Genomic DNA, 24431 nt, shown 5'->3' with positions numbered 1-24431 from the left:
AAATTAACACAATTCACCTCAGCAACTCGATATCTAGAGAGTATCAATCCCTTCAACATCGATTTAGATAGAATTGACTGTAACGCCTCAAACACCAAGTCGATATATTTTCACAGGGGACTATGGGAAAATGTATGTTGTTACTTTAATAAAAGCCATCACACAATAACAGGCTTGTATGAATGTGCATACACCTCCAGTTTACGTTCTGCTACCATGACAACAATTGAATTAAACAACACAAACTAACGTGTGCCCATTGGAGAAGGGGCAGGGGATTGGACATTGTGAGAAGGGTGCAACTCATTCAGAACATACAGGTGAAATTGAACCGAGTGAACTCTTGCGTGGACCTACGACAGCGGGCGTTCAACGTTCTTAATACACTTAGCATTCAGCGGTAGTCAGGGTAGTAGTAGTGCTGGCTAGATTGTTGTTTGATTTTATACGCGATTGATGAGCAGTTTTCGTTTGAGTTTTATTTTTTCGCGAAAAACCTGCTGGCACTTTAGTTGATCCATGAAATCAGCGTAGATTGGTCGTCAATTCGTTGCGGAGGTAGAACGGTCGTTCATGTCGTAGTCGCCTACGGTAGCAAACAGGAAGATAGATCTGTTTACCCCGAAAGTGCCTGCTCGGAAGTGCAGTGAATTAATCAGTGTAACGAACTGAGGACCAAATAAGACGGAAATTGCTCAAAGCGTTGTCCCCGAGAGGGATTGGCACGTTTTTTTGCCTCGACTTCTTCGTCGCTCGAGCGGAGGAAAATTGAAAACGAGCTGTCCTACGATGTGAGATGCGAGTGAAGATTCGGGTGTCCGACGTTTGTTTTTATTCGAGGTGAAAAAAAAAGGCGGAAGAGAGTGTTTGTGACTAAAAAGGTGACCTCCTAATTGGATTAATTGAGAGTGAAAAAGTTCGAAGCGAGTGAGCTAGGAGGCACCTCATGCCAGTTCCCGGACTCCCCGTATCGTGATAGTGAGCGAGTGTTCAGCGAGATGTGCCCGGATGTTTCAACGTCTGAAGAAGTGTGCATAGCGTGCTGTTGTTGTTGCCGGAGGAATGCATCGGTTTGATCCGGAGGGAATTTCGGTCAACAGTGAAGAAGCCCAGAAGGCTTCAACTCTAGCCCGTCGGCAGGGGCGTTTAGATACCTTTCTGAACCCGGGTGTGTGAATGTGAATCTGTTGCGTTGTGTGAGCGACCGGTCTTTGTGATGAGATTGATGAGTAAAGCAAACAGGAATAATGAAGTGCAATTTTCGTTACCTGATGATGGTGCTTTGGGGGCTGTTGATGGAGCTGCTCGGATTCACCGGACGACCGATGGCAGTGGCTGGATACAGCAGTGATCCGCATCTGTTTGAGAATAGAGGTAATTTTTTGATGGGTAAATGTACGACGACTGTATGCTTGAACTGCTGCAGCAGTTCAATTAGATGAAGAAATTATTCTGGTTGGTGTTCTTAGGATGTGATATTTTGGACATTGGGTGTAGTTTGGGAGTTCTTGCTTGGCAAATATGAATTTTTAGCTAGGAATATGATTGGCACTGTTTTGATTCTTTTCAATCAAATAAAGTTTTAAATAAATCCTCTTATGGATGAATTATAAAAAATGAGCCAGCATGTAACGATTTCCTGTTGAATACGAGGTAATCCTTTTTTCAGCAATTTCTGACTGATTTGAGATTACGGTGTAAGTGCTTTTGTAAACAATGACATCAATTTCTCGCAAATAAACGCTCACTCTTAAAACTTAACTATAGCAACTGGTAGAGAAATTAATCCCCTACCTGTTTAAGAGGGTGAGATCTTTGATATATTAAGAAACTTTTTAAGGGGCTGTTCATAAGCTACGTAGACCGATTCTTAAAGGTTTTCGACCCCTCCTACTCCCGCGTAGACAATCGTCCATACAATATTTTGGAAATTTGTATGAACCGAGCCCATAAACTGTCGGAATTCACCATAGGAACCAACTTACACCGTAAATGCTTTTTAACACCGATTAGCACGCAACCGCCACGCAGCAGTTGAGATGTAGATGAATTCCGATCGAGACGATAAATTACATAGTCGGACGAGATCTCAGAGTTCAGTATGTCACTGTCAAGCCACGTTTCGGTTAGCGCAAAGACGTCATAGTCACTAGAAGAGAGTTCCAAACGAAGATCGCTAATTTTTGTTCTCAATCCGCGGATATTCTGGTAAAACATTGCCAGAGAGGAATTGGACGAGAAAGTGCTTAAGGCTGGATTCGGAGCCTACTGGCCTGCTTTCAACGTCCTGGATGGTGACCTCGTCGGGTGGCTCGAGGACTCCCTCAGTGCTGTAGGCAATGGATGTCGACTGTCGCGAAGCAGATGAAGGGCCAGCAGCAGTGAAAATTGAAATATTTTCAGGCAGGGACGAATTCTTCGATAGATTGTACTTGCCGTTGTCGTTGTGAATTCAGAACATCCTCTCTCCAAACCCACACACAGGGCCGGGACGGCTGCTGGTCGCTGTCAGCAGTGGCTCGACTGTGATGAGCGGATTAGGGGCTTCCATTATAATGGCTTCTAAGGTGCGTCCCGGTGTTATGTTGAGCAAAACAGGTGGTATAGTGGTACAATTATGTATTATGGGCAATGAGGCACATTTTTTGCAAAAAAATGTTTTAGTTTTATTCAAATCGGAGAAGGTAGAGTTTTTCCGATTCTTCTTTTGGCGTGGAACTACACAGTAACCCATAAGAGCTTTAGAGATAGGAATTAATCCGTGAAGTGACTATAGCTGACCCGCTTGTATGTGTTACGATTTAACATTTAACAATTGTCAGTTAAAATTGAAATAACCGAATTAGAGTCAAAATCAGACATTCATCACCAGTGCAATTTTATTTTGTAATAAAAACTGAATCTTTAGATTAGATAAATTTCCTGTGAAACGTTTGGCCTTGTCTGCAGCTGTTTTATTCAATAAGTATAAAAAAGAAGGATTATTGATTTCCACTTTATTATAGCAAATAACCATTGGCGTAGCTAATGGTGGTCCCAAGGGGGCCAGGCATCCTCCAGAATGATCCAGGCACCCCCAGAATTTTTGGTGTTTTGTTGACTCGCCGGTATTTTGTCAAGTTTGTCAAGCTCGATGTCATTATTTAACAGTGTTGGGGCTCTAATTAAGTCCAACGAAAATTCTGCTGGTTATTTTGCCTTGAAAGGCCACCTTTTATTTGCCCTGAAAGGTCACAATCACTTGCCCTGAAAGGCCACAATTTTGCCCTGGAAGGCACCAAACTTTTTCTTTATTTCCTTTATTTGATAACAAAATATTTGATTCGTTCGAACTGAATACTGCGACGGTCGAAACTGTTCTGCTCTTCTCCCAGTGTGTATTATCCTGCGTCAGTGCGTCTCATACTTCTCTTTCGTTCTCGGAAATGCTCGTTCTCCTTCTCTCTTTCAAGCAAACCCCACACGCATCAATATATTGACACGAAGGGGAATTATTGACAATAATATTGATGATGTGAATTCAGAAATATTGTCAATCTCGATATATTGACGTCAATATAGAATGTATTGACAATACGATTATTGTCAATAAAAGCAATCGTGTAGGGTCCACTTCAAGCAAGCATTGCGTTTATCTTGCGTTGCGAGGGGTTAGTCGATGCATCGTAGTAGGCTGTGTTTGTAACATGTCAAAACTTTTCATTATCGTTCGGACTCGGAAGGAAGCGGACGAACAAACAGCGATTAGTAAAATTGAACTTTAACGGTGCCGGTGGTGTAGTGGTAAGCGTGATTACCTCTCACCCCAGCAGGCCTGGGTTCAATCCCAGTCGGCCCCGCCGGGATGTTCTGAGGCATAACATCTCTGATCACACCTTCCTTCGGATGGGAAGTAAAGCCGTTGGTCCCCGGTTCATGAGTTGATGGGTCGATAGGTAGGGTCCAGGTGTGGGAGCTGCCTTCCTGGCACGTCAGTAGCAGTGGTGCTCAGCACGGAAAACAAGATCGACGGAAAAAACAAACCAAAGGAAAAAAAAAATTGAACTTCAAATAATGATTTTTTTTTTAAAGTCCTTTCGGGAATCTCTGTTTGAAGCCTCATTGACTTGGAATAGTTGTGGACATTACGTACAAATTCAAGAAATCTCGTTCGTGGAACTTCACGAAAAACGTAGAAGTGCGGCAAACATTGTAGAAGGAATTTTGAAATAGTTCAGGGAATTTTTTTAGAAGATCTAAAAATAGTTCAATAAACTTGTAAGACCTTCAGGGATCCTCGCTTCAAATTAGGGAACTTCGCTGCAGTTTGTCAAAGATCTTACTTCAAAAAAAGCTCCATGAACTTCTTGGAGGCTATGGAAACTTCGTTAAATTTCATAATTGCAAATATGTTCAGAGATCTTCGTAGAATTACGAGATATGTAAAGAAATTATGGAATTTGAAATAAATTCAGGGAACTTCGTAGAAGTTGAGGAAATTTTGTAAAACTTAATGGAGTTTTGTAGATTTTCAGGAAACGTTGTAAAAGTTACAGGATATTCTTAGAGCCATCCTTCCTAGACAGCAGGAAATATTCAAAAGATCTCCATATAGACGAAGATATAAGTAAAGTTCTCTGGACATTTTCCCAAGACTTCAGGTTGATCAAGTTCTGAGGATCTCCAACTGTTTAAACATTCAAATATTCTTTCAAAACTGTAAATTGTTCAGGAAGTATTCATTAGTTTTCGAGCTAATTGAATCTAATGCTAATGACATTCAAAGTCTAGTATCTTAAAAACCTGATTAAATGAAATTATAACCTGATTTTCATAATTTTTGTCAAATGCCTAGATTTTTCGAAATTTTAGAATTTTAGTTTTTTTGTTTACTTTCTTAACAACAAAAATTTTCTCCTCGAAAAATACTGTTAGTTTCAGAATGTAGGTGAGTTTCTCAAGATCTTGAATTACGAATTCAAAGCTTGCCGAAGCCTATTATATCAAACCTTTTTTAATACCTTAAATTTATTTTGAACAAAATTTCATCGATTTTTTTTCGGGCATATTTATTTTGTGGAGTTTTATGAAACTTTTGATCAGGTTAAACATATTATAACTATAGAAATTCTTATTTTTTTTTAAATATTCATGTACTAGAATTTTTATGAAATGGCTTCTAGGAAGGATGTCAATTTTATCTTAGTCTTAGGGTTATAACAATATATCTAATTTCGTTGGCTTTAATTAACATTTATATGTAAAGAATTTATGCTTACAACGTGTATCAGTGATATATTTTTTAGTTACAAAATCATGGTTGTGGAATCTCAAAACTATTTTTATTTTAATATTCAGAATGTTAAGAATTGTGCATCGACATATATCTTGAACATTTTCCTAAGTCCTAAATGTATGAAATTATTGTTGTGTGCACTTTACCATGTTTCAAAGCCAGAACTTTATAAAATTATAGAATTTAAACTCTTAAAATTTACTTTTGGTTCCTACGTCTGAGATTTAACTGAAAATAACAAAATTCATGAAATTACCTAGCTCTAAGAATTTTCTTAAGTTTGAGATGCTTAGTTTTATGGCATACGGACGCTATGTAATTTCATTACAAAAAGCATGAACAAACGATCATTGTTTAATCAAAATCAGTAAGCTTTTAAGGCTCCCCCAATCGAGGTCCCAATCGTTGTTATGAAATGAATATAATCAAATTTATTGTTTGACCATTAAAATAATATTAAGCGGTGATGATAGCAGGTGGTCACACCGACCCTGATCGGGATACGGCGATGGCAGACGCCCGTGTGAGTTTGCCGGTAATCCTGGCTCTAAACGGCGACATAGTAAGTAGCCCGGGAGGTATACCGGGTGCTGATCGGCTGCCGGGTGGGCAACGTGAGGACTTGAATGGCCGGGGTGATCTGGGATTTGCCGGGTAGTCAACCTGCAATAGCAGAGGCCGACGGCGAACAATGGCGGGCTTTCTACGAAGGACTAACTGTTCGCAATGCGGTGGCGATTGATGTCCGACTGATGATCGACAGAAAGCGGGCGGACTGACCGTGAATAGCCGGGTAACTTGGCCGGTGCCAGGTTGATTCGGCCGACGATAGAATAAGCCAGGGGCGACTAATGGTGGGTTGACCGTGAAGCCGGGTATCGATTTAACCTGGAGCGGCAGTATGGCGTCAAAAGTCGTCGGACTGAATAACAAGTGGTCCGATACTCAGGATCCCGTGATGACCGGATGACTTGGCCGGGGAACGGGTGATGGTCAGGGCTCCTAGCGGTCCAGAAAACAAAGCGTTCTCACCCCGCGTGGCTTGGACCGATGGCGAGGGTGACTAAAATTTTACACCACACGCAACAAACTTTCCTTGTCGCTTCTACGAGGGCTCACGACTTACTGCCTGAATCCACTGACCGTCGGGCTCTCTCTTACCTCTTCTCATCGACCGTGGTGTAGCGTTTCTCTCCATCCGCCGCCGATCGTAGGCAGCCTTCTTTCCTATCTCCTAGCTTCTAATACAACCCTTACATAAGATCCACACATTTCGAAACCGATCGCCCCCCACTTTGAATCGGCCGTTATTGGCCCTACTCTTCACATCAATATTTTAAACAATACTATGTTACCCGCCGGTAACACTATATTCTAATGTGCGTAGTGAGAGAGGGGGTCATAAAATCACTTTAAATTTCACTTAGATGCTTAAAAGTTGTGTCTATCCAATGAAGGTGTCGCAACAGCTCAAAAACTACAAAGGACAGCCCTATGAGGTTGTACGCAATGGTGACGTAAGACTACGTGGTCTTATATAATAAATCTTATCTGTTAACTGCAGCAGGAGCTTTTCAATTCCTCTCGTGTTTGCCTCCAAGACTTTTATAGCTCCTCTTTGATCTGACTATGTTGCAAGAAATCCGTGGAATACCAGATCACCATCGGTCAACGGTTGTTCCCTTAATTTTTGCCACCATGTTAGTAACAATAAGAGTTTTTTCACAGATGGGTCAACTATAAACGCTTCCACTGGATTTGGAGTATTCAACGAATTTCATAGCGCCTCATATCAACTGCAAAAACCCTATTCCGTATACGTTGCGGAACTAGCAGCCATATTCTACGCAGTAGAGCAAATTGCCTTACTACCATCTGATCACTATCTTATTTTTACAGATAGCCTTAGCTCGTTGGAGGCTATTCGATCAATGAGGCCGATGAAGCACTCCTCGTATTTCCTGACCGAAATCCGAGCAAAATTGAGTACTTTATCTAACTGCTCCTATACTATCACCTTAGTTTGGGTCCCATCTCATTGCTCAATTCCGGGTAATGAGAAAGCGGACTCGCTAGCTAAGGTGGGCGCTATGGAAGGCGATATTTTTGATCGACAAATCGCCTTTGCGGATTTTTTTCTCAATTACCCGTCAGCACGTCCTCACCAACTGGCAACAAAAATGAAATAAGACTGATCTGGGAAGATGGTAACATTCTATTCTCCCACAGGTATCGAACAAGCCATGATTCAAAGGATTGGACATGAACCGTGACTTTATACGTGTCATGTCAAGGCTCATGTCTACTCACTACTCGTTAGACTCGCATTTCTTCCGAATCGGGCTCGCAGGCAGCAATTTGTGTGCTTGTGGTAGTGGCTATCGCGATATCGACCACGTGCTTTGGTCATGCACCCTACATTGTGTTGCTAGATCCGAGCTATCCGCATCCCTCAGGGCCCGAGGAAAACAACCTATGCGGCCCGTTAGAGACATCTTGGCGAGCCGAGATCTCGAATATTTTAATTTAATTTATGTGTTCTTAAAACGGATAGATCTGAGGATTTAGTAGTTAGTGTCATCTTGTGTTCCCCAAGTTGTTAGCTGCCCATCGTTGTATCCCCATGTTTGTCTTTTTCATCAGTTGGTCGCTTAGTTCGAGATAAAAAGCACATTGCTCTAGAAACCTTGTGTTCTCAATCCCTACCCTGCCATCCATTTGTTACAATTTGTTACCCCTAACCTCGGGATAGCCGCGAGTGATCGGTCCCCGCTTTACTAACGTTAGTTTTAAGAAATTTTGTAATCTAAACAATGAATATCGGCTCTGCAAAGCTACGGCAAATGAGCCTGGAAGAATAAACGCATTATATAAAAAAACTGCAGCAGGAGCTTGTGTTTTGTGTAGGAACAAGAATTTGAGCGGGGTTCTCTCTGTTTATACTCTTTAGTATGACGCGCTTGACATAGATGGCCCACAGCAAATCACGAAGAGCTACTGATTCCGATCAATAGCGGTGCGGCTTCTTCCTCCTTCTATGGATGCTCATGTGGGCTGCAGCTCACTGCTTGCAGGCAGCTTTCGTTATGTACTGGATAATACCACAATTCACCACGCGGTGATTGAATAAACACCGTTTGGGGAGACCGGATGGAATTCAACTTTGAAATCCGTGCTAGGGAAATCGGTTTTCGCAGGCAATCGGTTATAATTTTAACTATCTTTGTAACAGTTGCAAATTCGTGAAATTTTCAATAGTGACGTTTTAAAAAATTATAAAGTCGTAAATTTTTACAGATGCGTAGAAATATTTTTGATCGATTGGTGATAACATAATTGAAATTGGTCCAGGGGCAGCTGAGTTATTAACGTTCAAAATCTTTCATAATTTTGTTACATGTTCCATTTGTATACATAAATCACAGACGTAGTCCTACGTCAAAACAGACCTAACATGAACAAAATCGCAGACGGTGCCAGTTTGACAGTTGTTTGATATACCAACAAGACACTGAAGAGGTTTGGATATTGTAGGTGATATTCGCTTATCTGTGAAAAATATGCAATTAAGCTAGTAAACTAAAATGCAAACAATCTATCCTTCTCTGTTTTCAAAGCATCGTTTCATTCGTGGTCCCACTTCAGCCATGGTTTAGAAATGCGTGGGGTAAGTCGAACTTCAATTACGCTATTTAAAAATCTAAAAACATTGAAGTTTCCATCATAAATAGATGAAATGATTTATTCTGATTATCATAGAAAAATGTCAGCAATCTTGGTTTTGTTGTCTTGTTTCTATATACAGAATATATTTAAAAGAAGATTCAAAATATTAGTTTTGTAAATTTGTAAACATAGACTTTCACTGGAAATCAAATACCATTTATAAGCCTTCTGTCACACAGGACAATAGTTTCACTTACCTCCAAATCCCTCTTCCCCCAGTGTATCTTTCATATATTCCACTAGAAACGCCAACATTAATCAGTGCTAAATAGTCTTAAAATATTGATAGAAAAAAGAAACAATTGAACAAAGTCATGTTAAATTTCAACCGTCACTGTATTGCAATCCCACACCGCTCTCGAGCAGATCATAACCTCCTCCAAAAGAGATCAAAACTTCCAACATGTTGAATGGGAAAAACAAATTTTTCCAAACATTCCCTGCCTTCGTGTCGTAGCTCCACAGGGTAAACTTTCATTGCACAATCTGTCACGTAGCAGGTCGATTGAAATCCTTCGCCGTGAAGTCTATAGACCATCTTTTACTTGTCAAAAACTTTTTCTGCCACTACGGTTGTGTACCGCTTCCTACCGATCTCAACAACTGTACAACTCTCGGTATCTATGCGGGATACGAATCCCGTAAACAGCTCACGCATTTCCCCAATCATTCAAGCTGTTCGCCACGCTGCTGTATCGATCTCGAATGGTAAACTCCTGCTCGGATTCGTGGGAAACGGCGAAAACAAAAAAAGTTTCTCGCGTTGCTTGCTTGATTTATTTAAAATCGAATCACTAAGGTAAACAACCATTTTTCTTACGGCAGGAGTAGGTTACGTTCAGCGACGGCTCATGGAGACTGTAGGTTCCTACGTACGCGAAACTATAAACTGTAGTTTGGGAAAAGTTTCCTTTTATTGCAGCTCACACACGTGCTACTACCACCATCCGTCCCCCGCCGCTCGGATCACCCCTGTGCTCCGGTGACTGGGCTGGTAGCAGGATCGGTTTCGGTTGTCGGAAGTTTTCTTTTCCGTGCTATTGTGTTGTCTTTTTTCTTCGCGGTGGAGCCGGGTTCAGCCATTTTCCTCGAAGATAGCAGCAATCAGGAAGCTCGCACTTCCGTAATGCGTGGGCGTGATGGGTTGGGATTTGGGCCTTATACACAAATGGCGGAGCGTGACGCAAATTGAATTGAGTAACTTTTCCTACGAGCTGAACGGATGAGGCGTTCTCGGGATTTCATGAATCAATGGATTTTGTTTTGTTTAAGTACAGATCATCCCTGATCGAACATCGTTCGGAGAGATCGAAACTTTCGTACGGTAGCCAGAGGTGCGAATTTCCTAAAGCACCCACGGCCAGGCGATGTAACCAGTTGTCTGCAATAAACTTACATCCGGCTGCTGGTACGCGCGATTATCGATTCAACAAAGTCATTTTGGACGCCTCCGGTGTAACAAATTAACTTTGCGAACGTGTAACGATAAAAAGTTGATGGTATCTAGTTTGGCGCTGCTTTTCCGGCTAACAACCGTATGGAATGTGGGTTGATTGACTGTTCTGTCTGGGTTTTTTTTGCAATAAGATTTTAAAGACTCAATCAAATCTAGTTGCTGATGGTGATCTGTTCTGATTTAATTCATGTACTGTTTCACATTCCAGTCACTCGTCATTTTCAGTGCACCCCACACGACAGACATTTTGTCAGTATTTCCGTCATTATTTTTGGTCAAATTAGAAGTTTTTGAAACATACACATGAATATCGAATGGCATTTTTAGTTTGCGTGGGTGTGTTTTGATTCTCGAGACATGTATACGTTTGGTTGTTCCGGCTATTCCAATTGTTGGTCTAGAACTACTCTTATATTAACAGAGGTTGTAAGAAATCCATTCTTACATATGATTTATTATCCGTTTGGTTTGTGTGTTGATAATTAGAAATCTTTTGAATTTTGTGATCAACCAGCACTTGTAATCATGAATGTGTAGTGTGGTAGCCACGGTGATAAAAGCCATCTTCATAGGAACCCATGTCAATTATCAGTGACAATCCTGTCACTTTTGATATTATCTAAATTTGTAACGAAATTAAATGAATTAAGTAATACAATTCCATGGAGCTGTTAAAATGAACAAGCATCTACGTCCTGAACTGCCTAGATAATAATAATGTGACACAGAATGCACAGAATTACACTTTTGTTACCAAGATAATCTAACCGAAATATGAATGAGATTTTGACGAAGATTTTTCTTCCAGTGACATTTCAAATCATAATTTTGGAGAGCCTTTCAATGACAATGACAAATCTCACTGACCCTAGCAGCTACAACATTTGTCCAGTAAAGCTTATATACATTTTCGGGTTGTATTTTGTGAATTATGGTTGTAGCTATACAATTTCCCCTCCTCCCAATCCCACCATTGTATCTGACAGCAAAGTGACGGCAACTCTACAACTGAGTTTGTTGCTGGCAGCCTCAATACCCCATCAAATCAATCCCCATCGGAGCCACACCGTAGCCGAGTGCACAATGGCGGCCGACCACCGACCAGGTTTATTTATGAAGAGATCTAAATAGAATAATAAAGTTAAAAAATAATGCCCCGGAACGTTAGAGACGTGCGGCATCTGAAATGGTGGGGAAGGAGAGGGGGAGGGTCAATTCCGAGAGAGCAGCAGCATGGTACATACCTGTTTTGAAACCGTGATGGCCACGTGAATTGATCGGCTGGAAAAGCCGCTAGTTCATGCCGAGATCCATGGGAGGGAGGGTGTGGCGGAAGAGGTGAATTGTATGGTTCTGGTTTGGTTTTGAACAGATTTTCGGTTGTTTTTAAGGTCAATGTGTTTTTGCGGTGACAGTTTTCTCTTTTCACAAAATTAACGCAACCCCGATGCGCGTTCCGGTTCGGTTGGTCGAATAATTTCGGGGACAGCGGTTTTTCGACCCTTTTGTGACCATTTATCAACCGCCGCCGCTGCCAGGCCTTTTTGTGACAGTGGCGAAGTAATGAACTTTAATGAAGTTCATGTGACCGTTTGTTTGGCTTTTGTGGCAATATTCACTGTTTCCAGAGCAGCGGTGGAATGTTTCTGATTTCGATTTCAAACAGAACCTCGCTTATTTAAGCTGATGCTCCAGATTCATTGTTTGTCTTTGACCCAATAAAATCCAGTTCGGGCGCTTACATCGCTTTATTACCGCGGAATCAATCCCCTCTGAACTCAAAACGATTTTCCGCATTCTATCCCCTCGCAACACATCATATCCGTGGGGTGGGAAATTCGTTTATGAGCTTATTTATGGCCCATTGTCACAAAACTCATTTCGGCCTACCGATTTCCAGAGACATTTTCTTTATACTGTTTCGGAAGTTGCTCCGAATGGTACGGGCTTAAGTGCGGGTGGTTTTCATTTTCCCGGAGAGGATGGTTCCGCGCGGTCGATTGGCGTGGAATGAAGAATCGCGCTGTTTTGCTCGCCCCATTCCACCCGGCCGGTGGTAGTTATTTGTTTTTGGGAAGTAAACAAAATTCCGTAGTGATGCAGCACTTCCAAACCGTATCGGTAAGGTAACTATCTGTGTTGGGGACCGGAGCGTACCAATTCTAATGGGAAAAAGTTTTTTCCGGGCCTGCCTGGCTGCCTTCTTGCCCCTGGAAAAGCGAGGCAAAACTCCAAAAATGTTTATGGGAGTGAAACTAGTTTCGTCGTTCGGCAATGTCAATGGTTCGGTGGCCCCAAAAAACAACCGAAACAACCCCGGAGGCTCGTATGGGAACCGGCTCAGACAGGTAGCAGCAAAAGCGGTGGGGCGCGGTCGTAGCACTCTTCAAAATTGTTCAATTTTTCGGCGACAGTTCCCTCGGAGGAATGATGGGTCAGATGCCATGGCATCCGAGGCGGTTGTTTTTTCGATACACAACGATGATGGTTGTGATAAGCTTCTTTTTTTTTATCCTGGAGTTACGTATGAATAGTGTCATGTTTTAATTTAATAAGCGAAAACTTGGATGTTTTTCGGTAGTGTGCTTGATCGATACTCAAAATGTCAAACTACCTTTTAATTTATTGAACTTTTTCCGGTCGTAGTTTTATTTATAAGGGATTCTTGCAATATAAATAAAAGCATCTGATTACATTAATCAGAATATTAGGCATAACTTCGAGCAATATGTGATACCGTAGTGCACTGAATACCGGACGGTTAAATAGTACTTCTATTTTGCAACATCATAGATTGAGAGTGAACATTCATAGGGGTATAACTGTGATGATCGATTCGATTCATCGATTTTTTCTCTAAATTGCTAAGTGAAACAATACAATGCTGTAACAGGTTGTATAGTCGATCAAAAGCAACAGCAAACGTACAGAAAAATGTTGATCCAAGTGAGTTATCAACAAAAGAGAAAATTTAAGAAGAGAATCGGCCACTGGAGGGAGGTCATTATGAATCCTTACCAGTCTTGTAAGCGGTCACGGTAGTCGACACATTTTCTGTGATAATTGACTGCCTTTGCCTCCGACACTTGCAAAACAAGCTTTCATAGTACAGTACCAAACTAAAATGTCATATGACAGGCTCTGTCATACGACACTGTCGCCGTAGACCGTCACGAATGTATGTATTTTAGTTTTTATCATAATAAGAGCTGTTGATGGTGTGCTTGTGTGAATTCTGAAAATAGCAAGCAATGATGTCCTAGTAATTATATTTCTGATCAGAAATGGTTTGATTTACACCAAATTGAGGAATTACAACGAAATCACACATGTCATATGATAGCTATTTTGATAATTTTCTTTTAGCTCGAATGTTATTTTACCGCTCGTGTTGTGTGAGAGAGACGACGGTAGAGCATGAGTGTTCGAATACAAACAGACTGTCGCGCACGACAGCGAAGCGAGTGTAGTAAAAAACGTCGACTGTTTCAACCCCTGATCCTTACTGTCAAAATAAGTGTTTTTGGAACGATACTAAAAGACCACGATAAAATTTACGTACCATTTTAAACAAAATAAGCAGTGATAATACACTTTTAAAACTGGATAGATTTGTGGACCAAGTGTCCAGATTTGAAGCGATTATGTTAACAACATGATCAATAGATGAAAGTAGTAGCCCAGCAAACCACAAATCGTGTAAGGATGTTCGTTTAAAATCGTATAAATATCCAAATAAAGTTGAAGTGGCATAAGATGCAATTCCAAATTGGTTGAAATTGTTTAAGATAAAACATTATGATTAAATTATAATCCTCTTTGCGAGATTATATATGAGGTCGTTTGATGTCAATAAGGCATTATTTAACGCATTCTATTTTAAAAATGTTGATGATCATTTATATGTATACATAAGAGCAGTTTCAGTCACATTGTTAGTTGTCAAAACAATATATTGGACCATAACAAAAAAAGTAACAGCCAAATGTATTCCTTTGTGATGAAAAATAAATTGAAACGTATTCGAAAAGTGGAAGATACAGCCGATTGCTGCAAAGATACATAAAAGGAAAATCTCGATTTTTCACCTCAACCACTGCCAGATTCCAACTCGATAGTTAGTTTGTGGATGATTTGCCTACACTTGGTGAGCTTCCTGATATGACCTATACCGTTTGCGTGATAATTTTTGCACCATTGAACAATGTCAAAATTAAAAAAATTCTCAAAAATTTCGTTTTCGAGTTTTCTTATTTATTCAAAGGGGGGATGTTTCTCAGAGTTTTAAACTATGTTAATCATCGATCGAGTTTCCACTTGCTGCAATTACGGCCCCCACACGTTTCCGGAATGCACGGCAGGTTCTAATAATGTAGTCTGGATCCATTTCTCTCCAGGTACGGGTCAATGTTTGTCTGAGGCTTGCTGTACTCGGGTGGCGTTTAGAACAGGCCTTGGCCTTCATGACGCGCCATATTGAGTAATCCAGTAATTAATATCGGGGCTGGATGGCGGCCACATATCCTTCGTCCAGAACGGAAGATGTTCCTGCAACCACTTCTGAGTGTGGTTCGAGGTGTGGCACGGGGCCCCATCTTGTTGAAATATAACATTTGACTTCGGACCGTACTGTTCTTTGATCCACGGAAGAACATACGTACTTATAATCCTGATGTAGACCTCCATGTTGACCTTGTCGCCTTCTGGAATATACGGAAGGATGGTTGGTCAGATACACGTTCTTGTGCTCGTCGGTCACGTGTTTTACCGGAAGAGAACTAATATACCGGTCGGTTCTGGAATTTGATACGGGATCGACGGTAAACATGCTCTCGTCGGTGAACAGGATTACCGGATTTTTTCGTTTAAAGAAGTTCAAGATTTTCTTGCATCGTTCGACTCATAGCTCCCGGATGCGGTTGGTAATCATGTGAGTTTTTTTTTTTCCGTGCCCTCGACTTTGCCCCGCAATCTTCCTTTACGATCTTCCGTGCCGTAAAGTCACTCATCCCGTATTCATTTGCCATTTTCCTTATTGAACGCACTGGATTCACTCGAATCTTCCTTTTGATAGCTGCGATAACCCTCGGAACCCGAGCTGACCTCGGACGACATGTGGCCACCTTCGTGGATAGTTGTCCTTTCTTTTCTCGGTCTAAAACCGGAACACTCACACGGCGATTGAAATGTCTTTTTGCGACATTTGCGCGTGGGAAAAATCTCGAATACACTGCCACTTCGTCATGTTGCAACTGTCAAACTAAGTAAATCATTTTCTTTTATACACAGCCTACTACGGTATTTATGAGCTATAGGTCACGTGCATGCAAAGAAAACCAATGCATTGTATGCACAGGTGAAACGGGAACCTTATTTGTACGATGGTGCAAACATTATCACGCATACGGTATTTCAATTTCCAACTTCTATTCATACCAATATCACCAGGTACCACTTACTTTAGAAAACTGACGATTCATTTAAAAGATATTATTTTCTTGCTTTTTGCTTTTTGGTCTGAATATATGGATAGCCATAATTTTAGAGATGTAATTTGAAAGTCGTACAAATAACATTTTACATTATATATTGGCATTTACAAAATCATATTAGATGCAAGATAACGTTATACATGGAATTGTTTAAAGTACCCTATTGAATCATATGAAATCAAACAATGTAGAAGTATATTTCCACATAAAGGGCGAACACGAAATTATTGCGACACCGAAAATGTCATGCCAATTTTCTTATAATGTTTAGAATCAAACCAAAATTTTAGGGTAGTTTTATACATATATTTACTTCAAAAATCAAAAGAAAAGTTAATCGATGGAGCCTTGAACGCATTTTCGCTTGATGCCCTCCATCAAAGTCTTTACAGTGTCATCCGGTACCAGTTTCTCAGTTTTTTCCATTTTCTTAACATGTCCTTCTCGTCTTTGACTGTCTTCTTGCTCTTCCGAAGTTCCCGCTTCATTATTGCCCAGTACTGTTCCACCGGGCGCAGCTCCGGACAGTTTGACGGATTCATGTCCTTTGGAACAAAATGGACAGAATTGGCCTCATACCACTCCAGGACACTTTTAGAATAGTGGCATGATGCCAAATCTGGCCAAAATAGCGGAGCTTCGTCGTACTGCTGCAAGAACGGCAAAAGGCGCTTCTCGAGGCACTCAGATTTGTAGATCTCGCCATTTACTGTGCCCTTTGTCACGAAAGGCTCACTGCTCAGTCCGCAAGAGCAGATGGCCTGCCAAATGAGATATTTGGAGGCGAATTTCGACATTTTCTTCTTCTTAAATTTGTCGTCCACATCGGACTTGCTCTTGCCGGTGAAAAACTCCAACCCCGGAATTTGCTTAAAATCGGCTTTTATATACGTTTCGTCGTCCATCACACAGCAGCCATATTTTGTCAGCATCTTCTCGTAGAGCTTCCGTGCCCGAGTTTTAGCCGTCGATTGTTGCCGCTCATCGCGGTTTGGGAAGTTCTGTACCTTGTATGTATGTAGTCCAGCTCTCTTCTTTGCATTCTGGACGTAGCTCTGCGACATGCCGATCTTTTTAGCCAGATCACGGCTTGAGACGTTGGGATTTGCTTTAATCATCCGCTTCACCTTTCCCTCCGTCTTTTTGTTCTCCGGTTCCGGTTTTCTTCCAGCTCCTTTGCCGTGGTCCAACGTCAACCGCTCCTGGAACCGCTTCAACACTCTGGAGACGGTTGAATGGTGAATGTTCAACATTTTTCTCAACTGCCGGTGCGACAGGACAGGAAATTCCAGGTGTTTGGAAAGAATTTGTTCTCTCAACTCGCGTTGGTTCACCTCCATTTTCGTTGAATCGAAAAACACGACTTCGAGTTTGACAGCATGTACACAATACACATCAATGAGAAAGTGTGCAAAATTTGGTTGATTTTTACCCAATGGTAAAAAAGTTATGCCCTGTTGAATGTGTCGCAATAATTTCGTGTTCGCCCTTTACACGTATATGGCCTCCACATTTATACGTATAGTTGAATTCTATGAATTCTCCTGTTCGTAATAAGCCAATTTATACGATTTATTTTTACCGAATAAAGATTCACTTAGCAGAGTAGCAATTCAGTAATGTCAACAAAATTGTTTGCCGGGAGCTATTAGTAGTAGAACTATTAAAATGAGCTATAAAAAAATTCTCCTGTTCGTAATAAGCCAAATTTATGTAAAAAACATATTCGGGCTCAACCGGGATTTGAACCCGGGACCTCTCGCACCCAAAGCGAAAATCATACCCCTAGACCATTGAGCCTCATGCTATAATGATGTACGTTGGTAAATCAAAAAATAACATTTTTGATCGATTAACATTTTGAATTAAAATTTTTAAAGGATTTTTATTAAAATTGGAGTCCTTTTTGAATAGGTCCTATGTCCAATAAATCGATTAACTTGATTCACTTTTAACTGACATTTATTTTCGTAAAACTGATACGTATAAGCTATGATTAAATATTTTAACTTTGACTGTACGCATCATATTGCAAATCTACCGCTCAGTTCACGGTAGAAAGCGAATAAATTTAATCTATTTTTTGATCGACAAATGGACCTATAGGATTCCTATTCAAAAAGAAGTCCAGAAAAGCTCATTTGTTTGTTTCATACCTTCATCAACCGTAGCTCTTCATTTATCTCGATAAATCAGTTGGCTCAATGGTCTAGGGGTATGATTCTCGCTTTGGGTGCGAGAGGTCCCGGGTTCAAATCCCGGTTGAGCCCAAATGTATTTTTATTATTTAATATTGTTATATTGATCAATTAAGACAGAAGAGTTAGATAATTTATTTGGATATGCAGTTTTTCATTGAAAATTATGATATAAATCTTCTAAATATATTCTCTGTGTTCTACAAGACAAGCAAAGGGAATTAATTAAAATGCATTTGCAGGGCCAAAAGTTTTTGTAAACACGTTCCCATATATGATAAAATAACACAATAATATTTATTATAAAATAACACATTCGGACTCAAACGGGATGTGAACCTGGGACCTCTCTTACCCAAAGCGTCCGTATGGTCCATCTGCTTTATCGATGTATATATATTTATGTGATTTTTTCATAAAATTTGTGTTAACTGTCCAATGTAAATACTTTTCAAAACCTTGTTGATACTTTTTTTTTGTTTCAAATTTATTGATTATTTTTTTTCGTTTATCATCAAACATCATTTATAAAATTGATTTTCCGTTAACTTAACTATAAAATGGAATCACCTTGATCTGAAATAAAAATATTCGGGCTCAACCGGGATTTGAACCCGGGACCTCTCGCACCCAAAGCGAGAATCATACCCCTAGACCATTGAGCCTCTTGCTTAAAAAAGATGTTTGATGGTGAATAAAAAAAAAAAATTGATCGTACAATCTATAATTAACTCTTTTAACTTTTGATTGCACGACTCAATATTGCAAATATATTGGTCGGTTGGCTGTAGAAAGCGAATAAGTTTAATCGATTATTTTATCGTCCAGAAAAATTCATTTGTTTGTTTCATACCTTCATCAACCGTAGCTCTTCATTTATGGCGATAAATCAGGTGGCTCAATGGTCTAGGGGTATGATTTTCGCTTTGGGTGCGAGAGGTCCCGGGTTCAAATCCCCGAATGTTGAGCCCGAATGTATTTTTATTATTTAATGCTGTATTCAGGTGGACGATGCTTTATTTAAATATGCAGTTTTACATTGAAAATTGTGATATAAATTTTCTTTATAAAGGTTGAACACGAAAAACCTGACAGATTAAAAACGCTGCCATTAAGGCAAGCACGTCGCTATTCGATCCTGCAAGCTCGAAACGAATTCCGGTCTATCCGCTCGAGAGTTAGCATAAGATTTGAATTCGTTGAAATCCACGGTGTGTGACGTTCTAAAACGGTTCGGAGAAAGTCTTACTATCGCTCGAAAACCCGGAAGTGGTAGACCGGCAAAGCTAGCGCATGCTAAAACACATGCGAAAGAGGTGGTTCTTTTCAAGCGTTACTTCTGGGACCATGAACCTGCAAATTTACCCGGAGCAGTGCCTACGGAAGAGACTACTGTCTTTTTTAAAGCAGCATGAAGCGGATTGCTTATTTTGGCCGGACTTGGCAAGCTGCCACTACTCAAATTCCACCAAACAGTGGTACAGCGAAAATGGCGTCACAGTGGTTCCCAAGGAGATTAATACGGCCAATACAATTGAGATACCCAAGTAATAAGGTAAATATAGGGTTTCCGAACTTTATATCAGTCGTATAGCAGCCTTATATAACAAAAAGGGCGATTGACGGGCTTGTTGGTTACTTGGGTATACTGGTCAATTGCTAAACACATACTGAAGAAAAAGGGTGGAACTACAATTGACCTGAAGGATTCAAGCGAAAATGGAATTTGGCAGCCAAACAAGTGGGAAAAGTTCGAGCAATGGCCTATGGTAAGAAGGAAGACTGAAACAATGGTCTTACAATAAGCATAATACCTACTAATGTATACCTGTTACATTGAACTACACAGCTAAAAAAAGTAGCGTAAATTTCCGTTACTATGATGCACATAAATGGAGCGTCATATATCATACACGTTTAGACTATAGATCGTGTAAATTTATGCTATATGTCATGCAATATTCCATATATTGTATGCACACGGAGAACAAATTATAGCAGACGCAATTATTTTTCCGGTCAAAATAACTATATTGTTCAATTGTTTTAGAGATAACCCGAAACTATAGTTGATTTGACTATATATAGAGGGCAACACCTATAGTCCATAGTTGGCTCCTCGGTTGGCTCAACTATATTTTTCAGTAGATGAACAAACGTCAATCTTTAAAATACAACTATGCTTTAGTTGATTCAAGAAAACTATTGTTAGAAAAGCAAAATTTTACAATGTTTATTAAACGAACTGCTCTTCATTATCGACATGTTAGGGAAGTTTGTTTTGCTTCTTTATCGATCTCAAAAACACAACTGCAAAATCATAAAAAAGTGAACTTCTGAACTTCAACTTAGATTTGAACCGTGTTCATCTGCGTGAGAACCAGCTATCTTATCGCCTGCTCTACGCATCACAAGTTAAAAGTATGTGGTTTTATGATGATCACTTGAAACCAAATTATATAAATAAATTACATTTGACGGATGTTATAATTGATCAAAGTTATAGTTGAATTGAGTATAAGATGAACAGTTGAATCTACTAGGTAGATATGATTGAGTTGACGGTCAAATTAATGTTGGAATAACTATAGGTTTCTTTCAAACAACAATATTTTTCCATGCACTGATAATGTATTTTCGTTATTTCTCTGAAAACCGTTTCGTAAAAATGAATATCGTACATTCAACACGTCGTTCATAAATGGTACGAAACATTCGTTTTTCCTGTCATCTGGCGCAATGTCAATATTACGCCTTATTCGTATAATTATAAATAATCCTCGTACAATCAAATCAACAACTTCGCTTATTGTCTCCTAAAGTGCTGATTGTGTGTTGGAGATATTTTTTTTTAGAAATATTGTCGGTTTGACCAATACATGCAAGCTACCTCAATAATTCAAATTACTCGTCGCGGTGGTTTTAAAAAAAAAATACATGCAAGCAGCAGAAAAAGCAAGAGATATTGAAGTACCGCTCCATGAGTGCTTCTTATTTGTCTGATAGTGGACATTTATCATCTAACATCATTATAAAATTGCTTTTTCGCTCACTTACTTATTGATAAAAAAAACACTTGAACTTAAAAAAAAAAACAAAAATATTCGGGCTCAACCGGGATTTGAACCCGGGACCTCTCGCACCCAAAGCGAGAATCATGCCCCTAGACCATTGAGCCACCTGTTTTATCGATATATGTTGATCTATCCATATATTAAGAGTTACGCTTGATGAAGATTTGATTCAAACATATGATCTTTCATAAAATATCTTTTAACTATCGACTGTAAATTCTTTTCAAAATATTGTTGATAAAATTGTTTAATATAAAGGATTAAAATTAATTGATCAAATGTTTTTTTTTTTCATTTATCATCAAACATTATTTATAAAATTACTTTTCCACTCACTTAATTATTGAAAAAAAAAACAAATTAAATGGAAAACAAAAATATGCGTTCTCAACCGGGATTTGAACCCGGGACCTCTCGCACCCAAAGCGAAAATCATACGCCTAGACCATTGAGCCTCTTGTTTATTCAAATGTTGAGAAAACATAAAGTATTTGATTGAATGTTGCACTGGATGCTCTCAATCGATTGATTTTATCATAAAGATTTATAATAGTGATGATGATTATTGTTGAAAAATAGTTATATGAATTATAGCATTTTTCAGAGATATCCTTTAACAATCTAGTATAGGACACCCCTTAACAAGTGGCTCAATGGTCTAGGGGTATGATTTTCGCTTTGGGTGCGAGAGGTCCCGGGTTCAAATCCCGGTTGAGCCCGAAGTCTTCTTTTTTTTTTCGTAGAACACGTTGAAATAATAAATTTCCTGAAAGTTTCATGCCACTTAAAATTTGAGACCACACGACGCACCAAACGACAAATGCAGCAATCGTTGCAACCTGTGATACAGCTGCAGCCGCTTCTCTCTGAATGTTGCTGTAGTGGAATGGAAAAATCACGCCTACGTTGGAAAATTTAATGCCCTTTGAGTGACGACGCTAAATGGCCATTCGCTTCACGGCGTTAATCAAGCCTCGTTAGAGAGGGCTTAATAGCTTTTTCGGAACAGTATCGAAGCCAAACGAGCGCAGGCTGCTGCATCATCGAGCACTGTAGTGTAGCGCAGACGTTGTTGTTGTAGTTGTTTCGAATAGCAGCAGTCCGCCAATCTACAGCATGTGAAGCGATGATAATAATCGAAAAAGGAAGCTGACATCATCGTTTTGCTCCATCCATCTATCCATTAGAGCCCACTGCCTATACACTATGAGAAATCTAGTGTATTCCAATCATTGGATTTGACTGAACGAAAAATTGAGGACAGTCAGCGTGATGTGTTTTCCACCAGCCACCTACACCCCGTCGATCGCGGATTTTGCATTGACAAACTTCCTGTCTATGATTATAAAGTAATCAGATAAAAAAATGTTTTTTTCCATTCTATCTGGACGGCAGCTATGGGAGCTACACCTTCAATCAGGGCAAACACACGCACACCCGTGAATGACGGAGACAGGTGGTCGAACCGGTAGGTTGTTAGGCTGCTATTGACAAATTTCCATTCCATCAGCTGCTACATCCATCCTTTCACAGGTAGGACGGCTCCCGACCGATGCGATGGGCGAAACATTTCCCGATGATCGAGATTTGATGAGCTGAAAACGGATATTAATCCGTTACAGTTTTCGCTATTCATGGACTTTCGGGGAAATCACGTATCTATCTGTTCGGTACGCAATTACCGGCCCAAAAACAGATGACGACCAGACGTTGATTGGCTGTTACACATATTTTCGTACCGAAAAATTCGGGAACGTTAAATCATACTTTACGGATTCTAAACTTGGAAAGCAGAGCCGTTAAGATGCTTGCAGCTCTGCACTTACGCAAAGAATCAAAGTGCCAAATTCCAGTCCGATGGTACGCAGGAGGAATATTATGCGGATTTAATGCTGATTGAATTCTGTCTGTGACTGTGGCGAAATTGTTATTGCTTTTGGCATCAATATCCGATGTGAATTTGTTGCAAAAGGTAAGACATGCAATGAACGCGCGGCAAGCATCTTCTATTCATAGGCCGGGAATGACGATGAGGCGTCGGAAGCGATGAACTCAAAATCTTTTACGGGCGATATTTTTCTCGATGCACATGGAGCATTGGGATGGGGTTCAAGAGTGCAAATGGGTCTTAATCTGTGATAAGTGTTTTATTGTTATGGGGCGGCTCGATGATTTTTTTTTTTCTATGATGGGAGCCTTTTGTGGAATCACGAGTTCAATGAAGAGAAGAATGCTGCATCGCTGAACGCTTAAAACGATCAATTTCCGCTTCAGCATTCATGAGGGATTTAACAATGTTTTTTGGCGGAAAATGCTTACTGCAAACTGGAGTTAGTCGTAAAAGAATTGTTAAACATAGGAGAAATGAAAATTCGTAGCGTAAAGCCACCAGCGAAAAAAATGAAGCAATTAATGCGATATTTCGTGCTACTGAATGGATTGAATAACCTCGCTGGCATAGAATAATGCTGAACGGATGGCCTAATCGTTGATAGGCATAATCCATATTTAATTGAAATATCACAAAATTTTCCATTCTTTCTCGCATGAGCTGTTCTTTGTACTTCTGTTTTCTTTGGCAAAAGGAATGTGTCTATTACAAAAGAATCAAAGTACATTTGATTGGATTTTTGTCAGCTATTTTCCGATATAGATAGTTTTTTTTAGATGGGTCTGTTGGTGGAATCTCAAAATACGAACGAGTTGCAGCTGTGTGGGTTTTGTTATTTTCAAATGAGATTAATATCACATCCAAGGGTGAAAACAGGTTTTTGTGATGGGTCATTGAATCGGCTGACAGCATTATGCTTAACGCCATTAGGCTGAATGTGGATAGACTGAACGAATTACTGGGACAAATCTTGCTCTTAGAAACAGTAAGGCCTACATATAATGTTCTTAATTTATTTTGAATTTAGTTAATAACTCGGCTAGATTAAGATTTCTCGGAGCGTTTGCTGTTGAATTTTAAAGCCAATGCGGCCTTTTATAGCATTGTATTGGAAACATTTCGGAAAATCATTGCACTCAACAGTAACAATTTAACGAGAAAATCATTGCAGAAATTCAAACATCGCAGTTAGGCCCTCATGATTCTGAACGCTAGAAATAAGTCATTACTCCACGATACCAAAAATCTATGCTGTAATACAACTCGTATGGACTGATCTACAAGAATCTGAGACTGTGAAAATCCCAGATTGTGGTGGT

The 24431-nt window shown here is 39.9% G+C and overlaps 1 protein-coding gene and 5 non-coding genes across 8 annotated transcripts in view; 3 read left to right on the top strand and 3 right to left on the bottom strand.

The window, feature by feature from the left end:
• Positions 1 to 1106: 1106 nt before the first annotated feature.
• Positions 1107 to 24431, top strand: part of LOC135702707 (uncharacterized) — a 62253-nt gene continuing 38928 nt past the window's right edge. For all 3 annotated transcript variants that reach the window (XM_065223745.1, XM_065223744.1, XM_065223746.1), the window contains exon 1: positions 1107 to 1374. In XM_065223745.1, coding sequence (XP_065079817.1) covers positions 1248 to 1374 — 127 coding nt within the window. In that variant the 5' untranslated portion in view covers positions 1107 to 1247. The remainder of the gene's footprint in view (positions 1375 to 24431) is intronic.
• On the bottom strand, positions 17678 to 17749 carry TRNAP-UGG (transfer RNA proline (anticodon UGG)). Its single transcript has one exon. It is a non-coding gene; the product is annotated as a tRNA-Pro (tRNA).
• Positions 18148 to 18219, top strand: TRNAP-UGG (transfer RNA proline (anticodon UGG)). Its single transcript has one exon. It is a non-coding gene; the product is annotated as a tRNA-Pro (tRNA).
• On the bottom strand, positions 18741 to 18812 carry TRNAP-UGG (transfer RNA proline (anticodon UGG)). Its single transcript has one exon. It is a non-coding gene; the product is annotated as a tRNA-Pro (tRNA).
• TRNAP-UGG (transfer RNA proline (anticodon UGG)) lies at positions 21254 to 21325 on the bottom strand. Its single transcript has one exon. It is a non-coding gene; the product is annotated as a tRNA-Pro (tRNA).
• On the top strand, positions 21869 to 21940 carry TRNAP-UGG (transfer RNA proline (anticodon UGG)). Its single transcript has one exon. It is a non-coding gene; the product is annotated as a tRNA-Pro (tRNA).

The sequence above is a fragment of the Ochlerotatus camptorhynchus genome, unplaced genomic scaffold (genome assembly GCF_037179485.1).
Source record: "Ochlerotatus camptorhynchus isolate MF236.1 unplaced genomic scaffold, CSIRO-AGI_Acam_v1.1 ptg000196l, whole genome shotgun sequence".
In the NCBI taxonomy this organism is placed as follows: domain Eukaryota; kingdom Metazoa; phylum Arthropoda; class Insecta; order Diptera; family Culicidae; genus Ochlerotatus; species Ochlerotatus camptorhynchus.
This window is presented reverse-complemented; position numbering and strand designations above follow the sequence as displayed.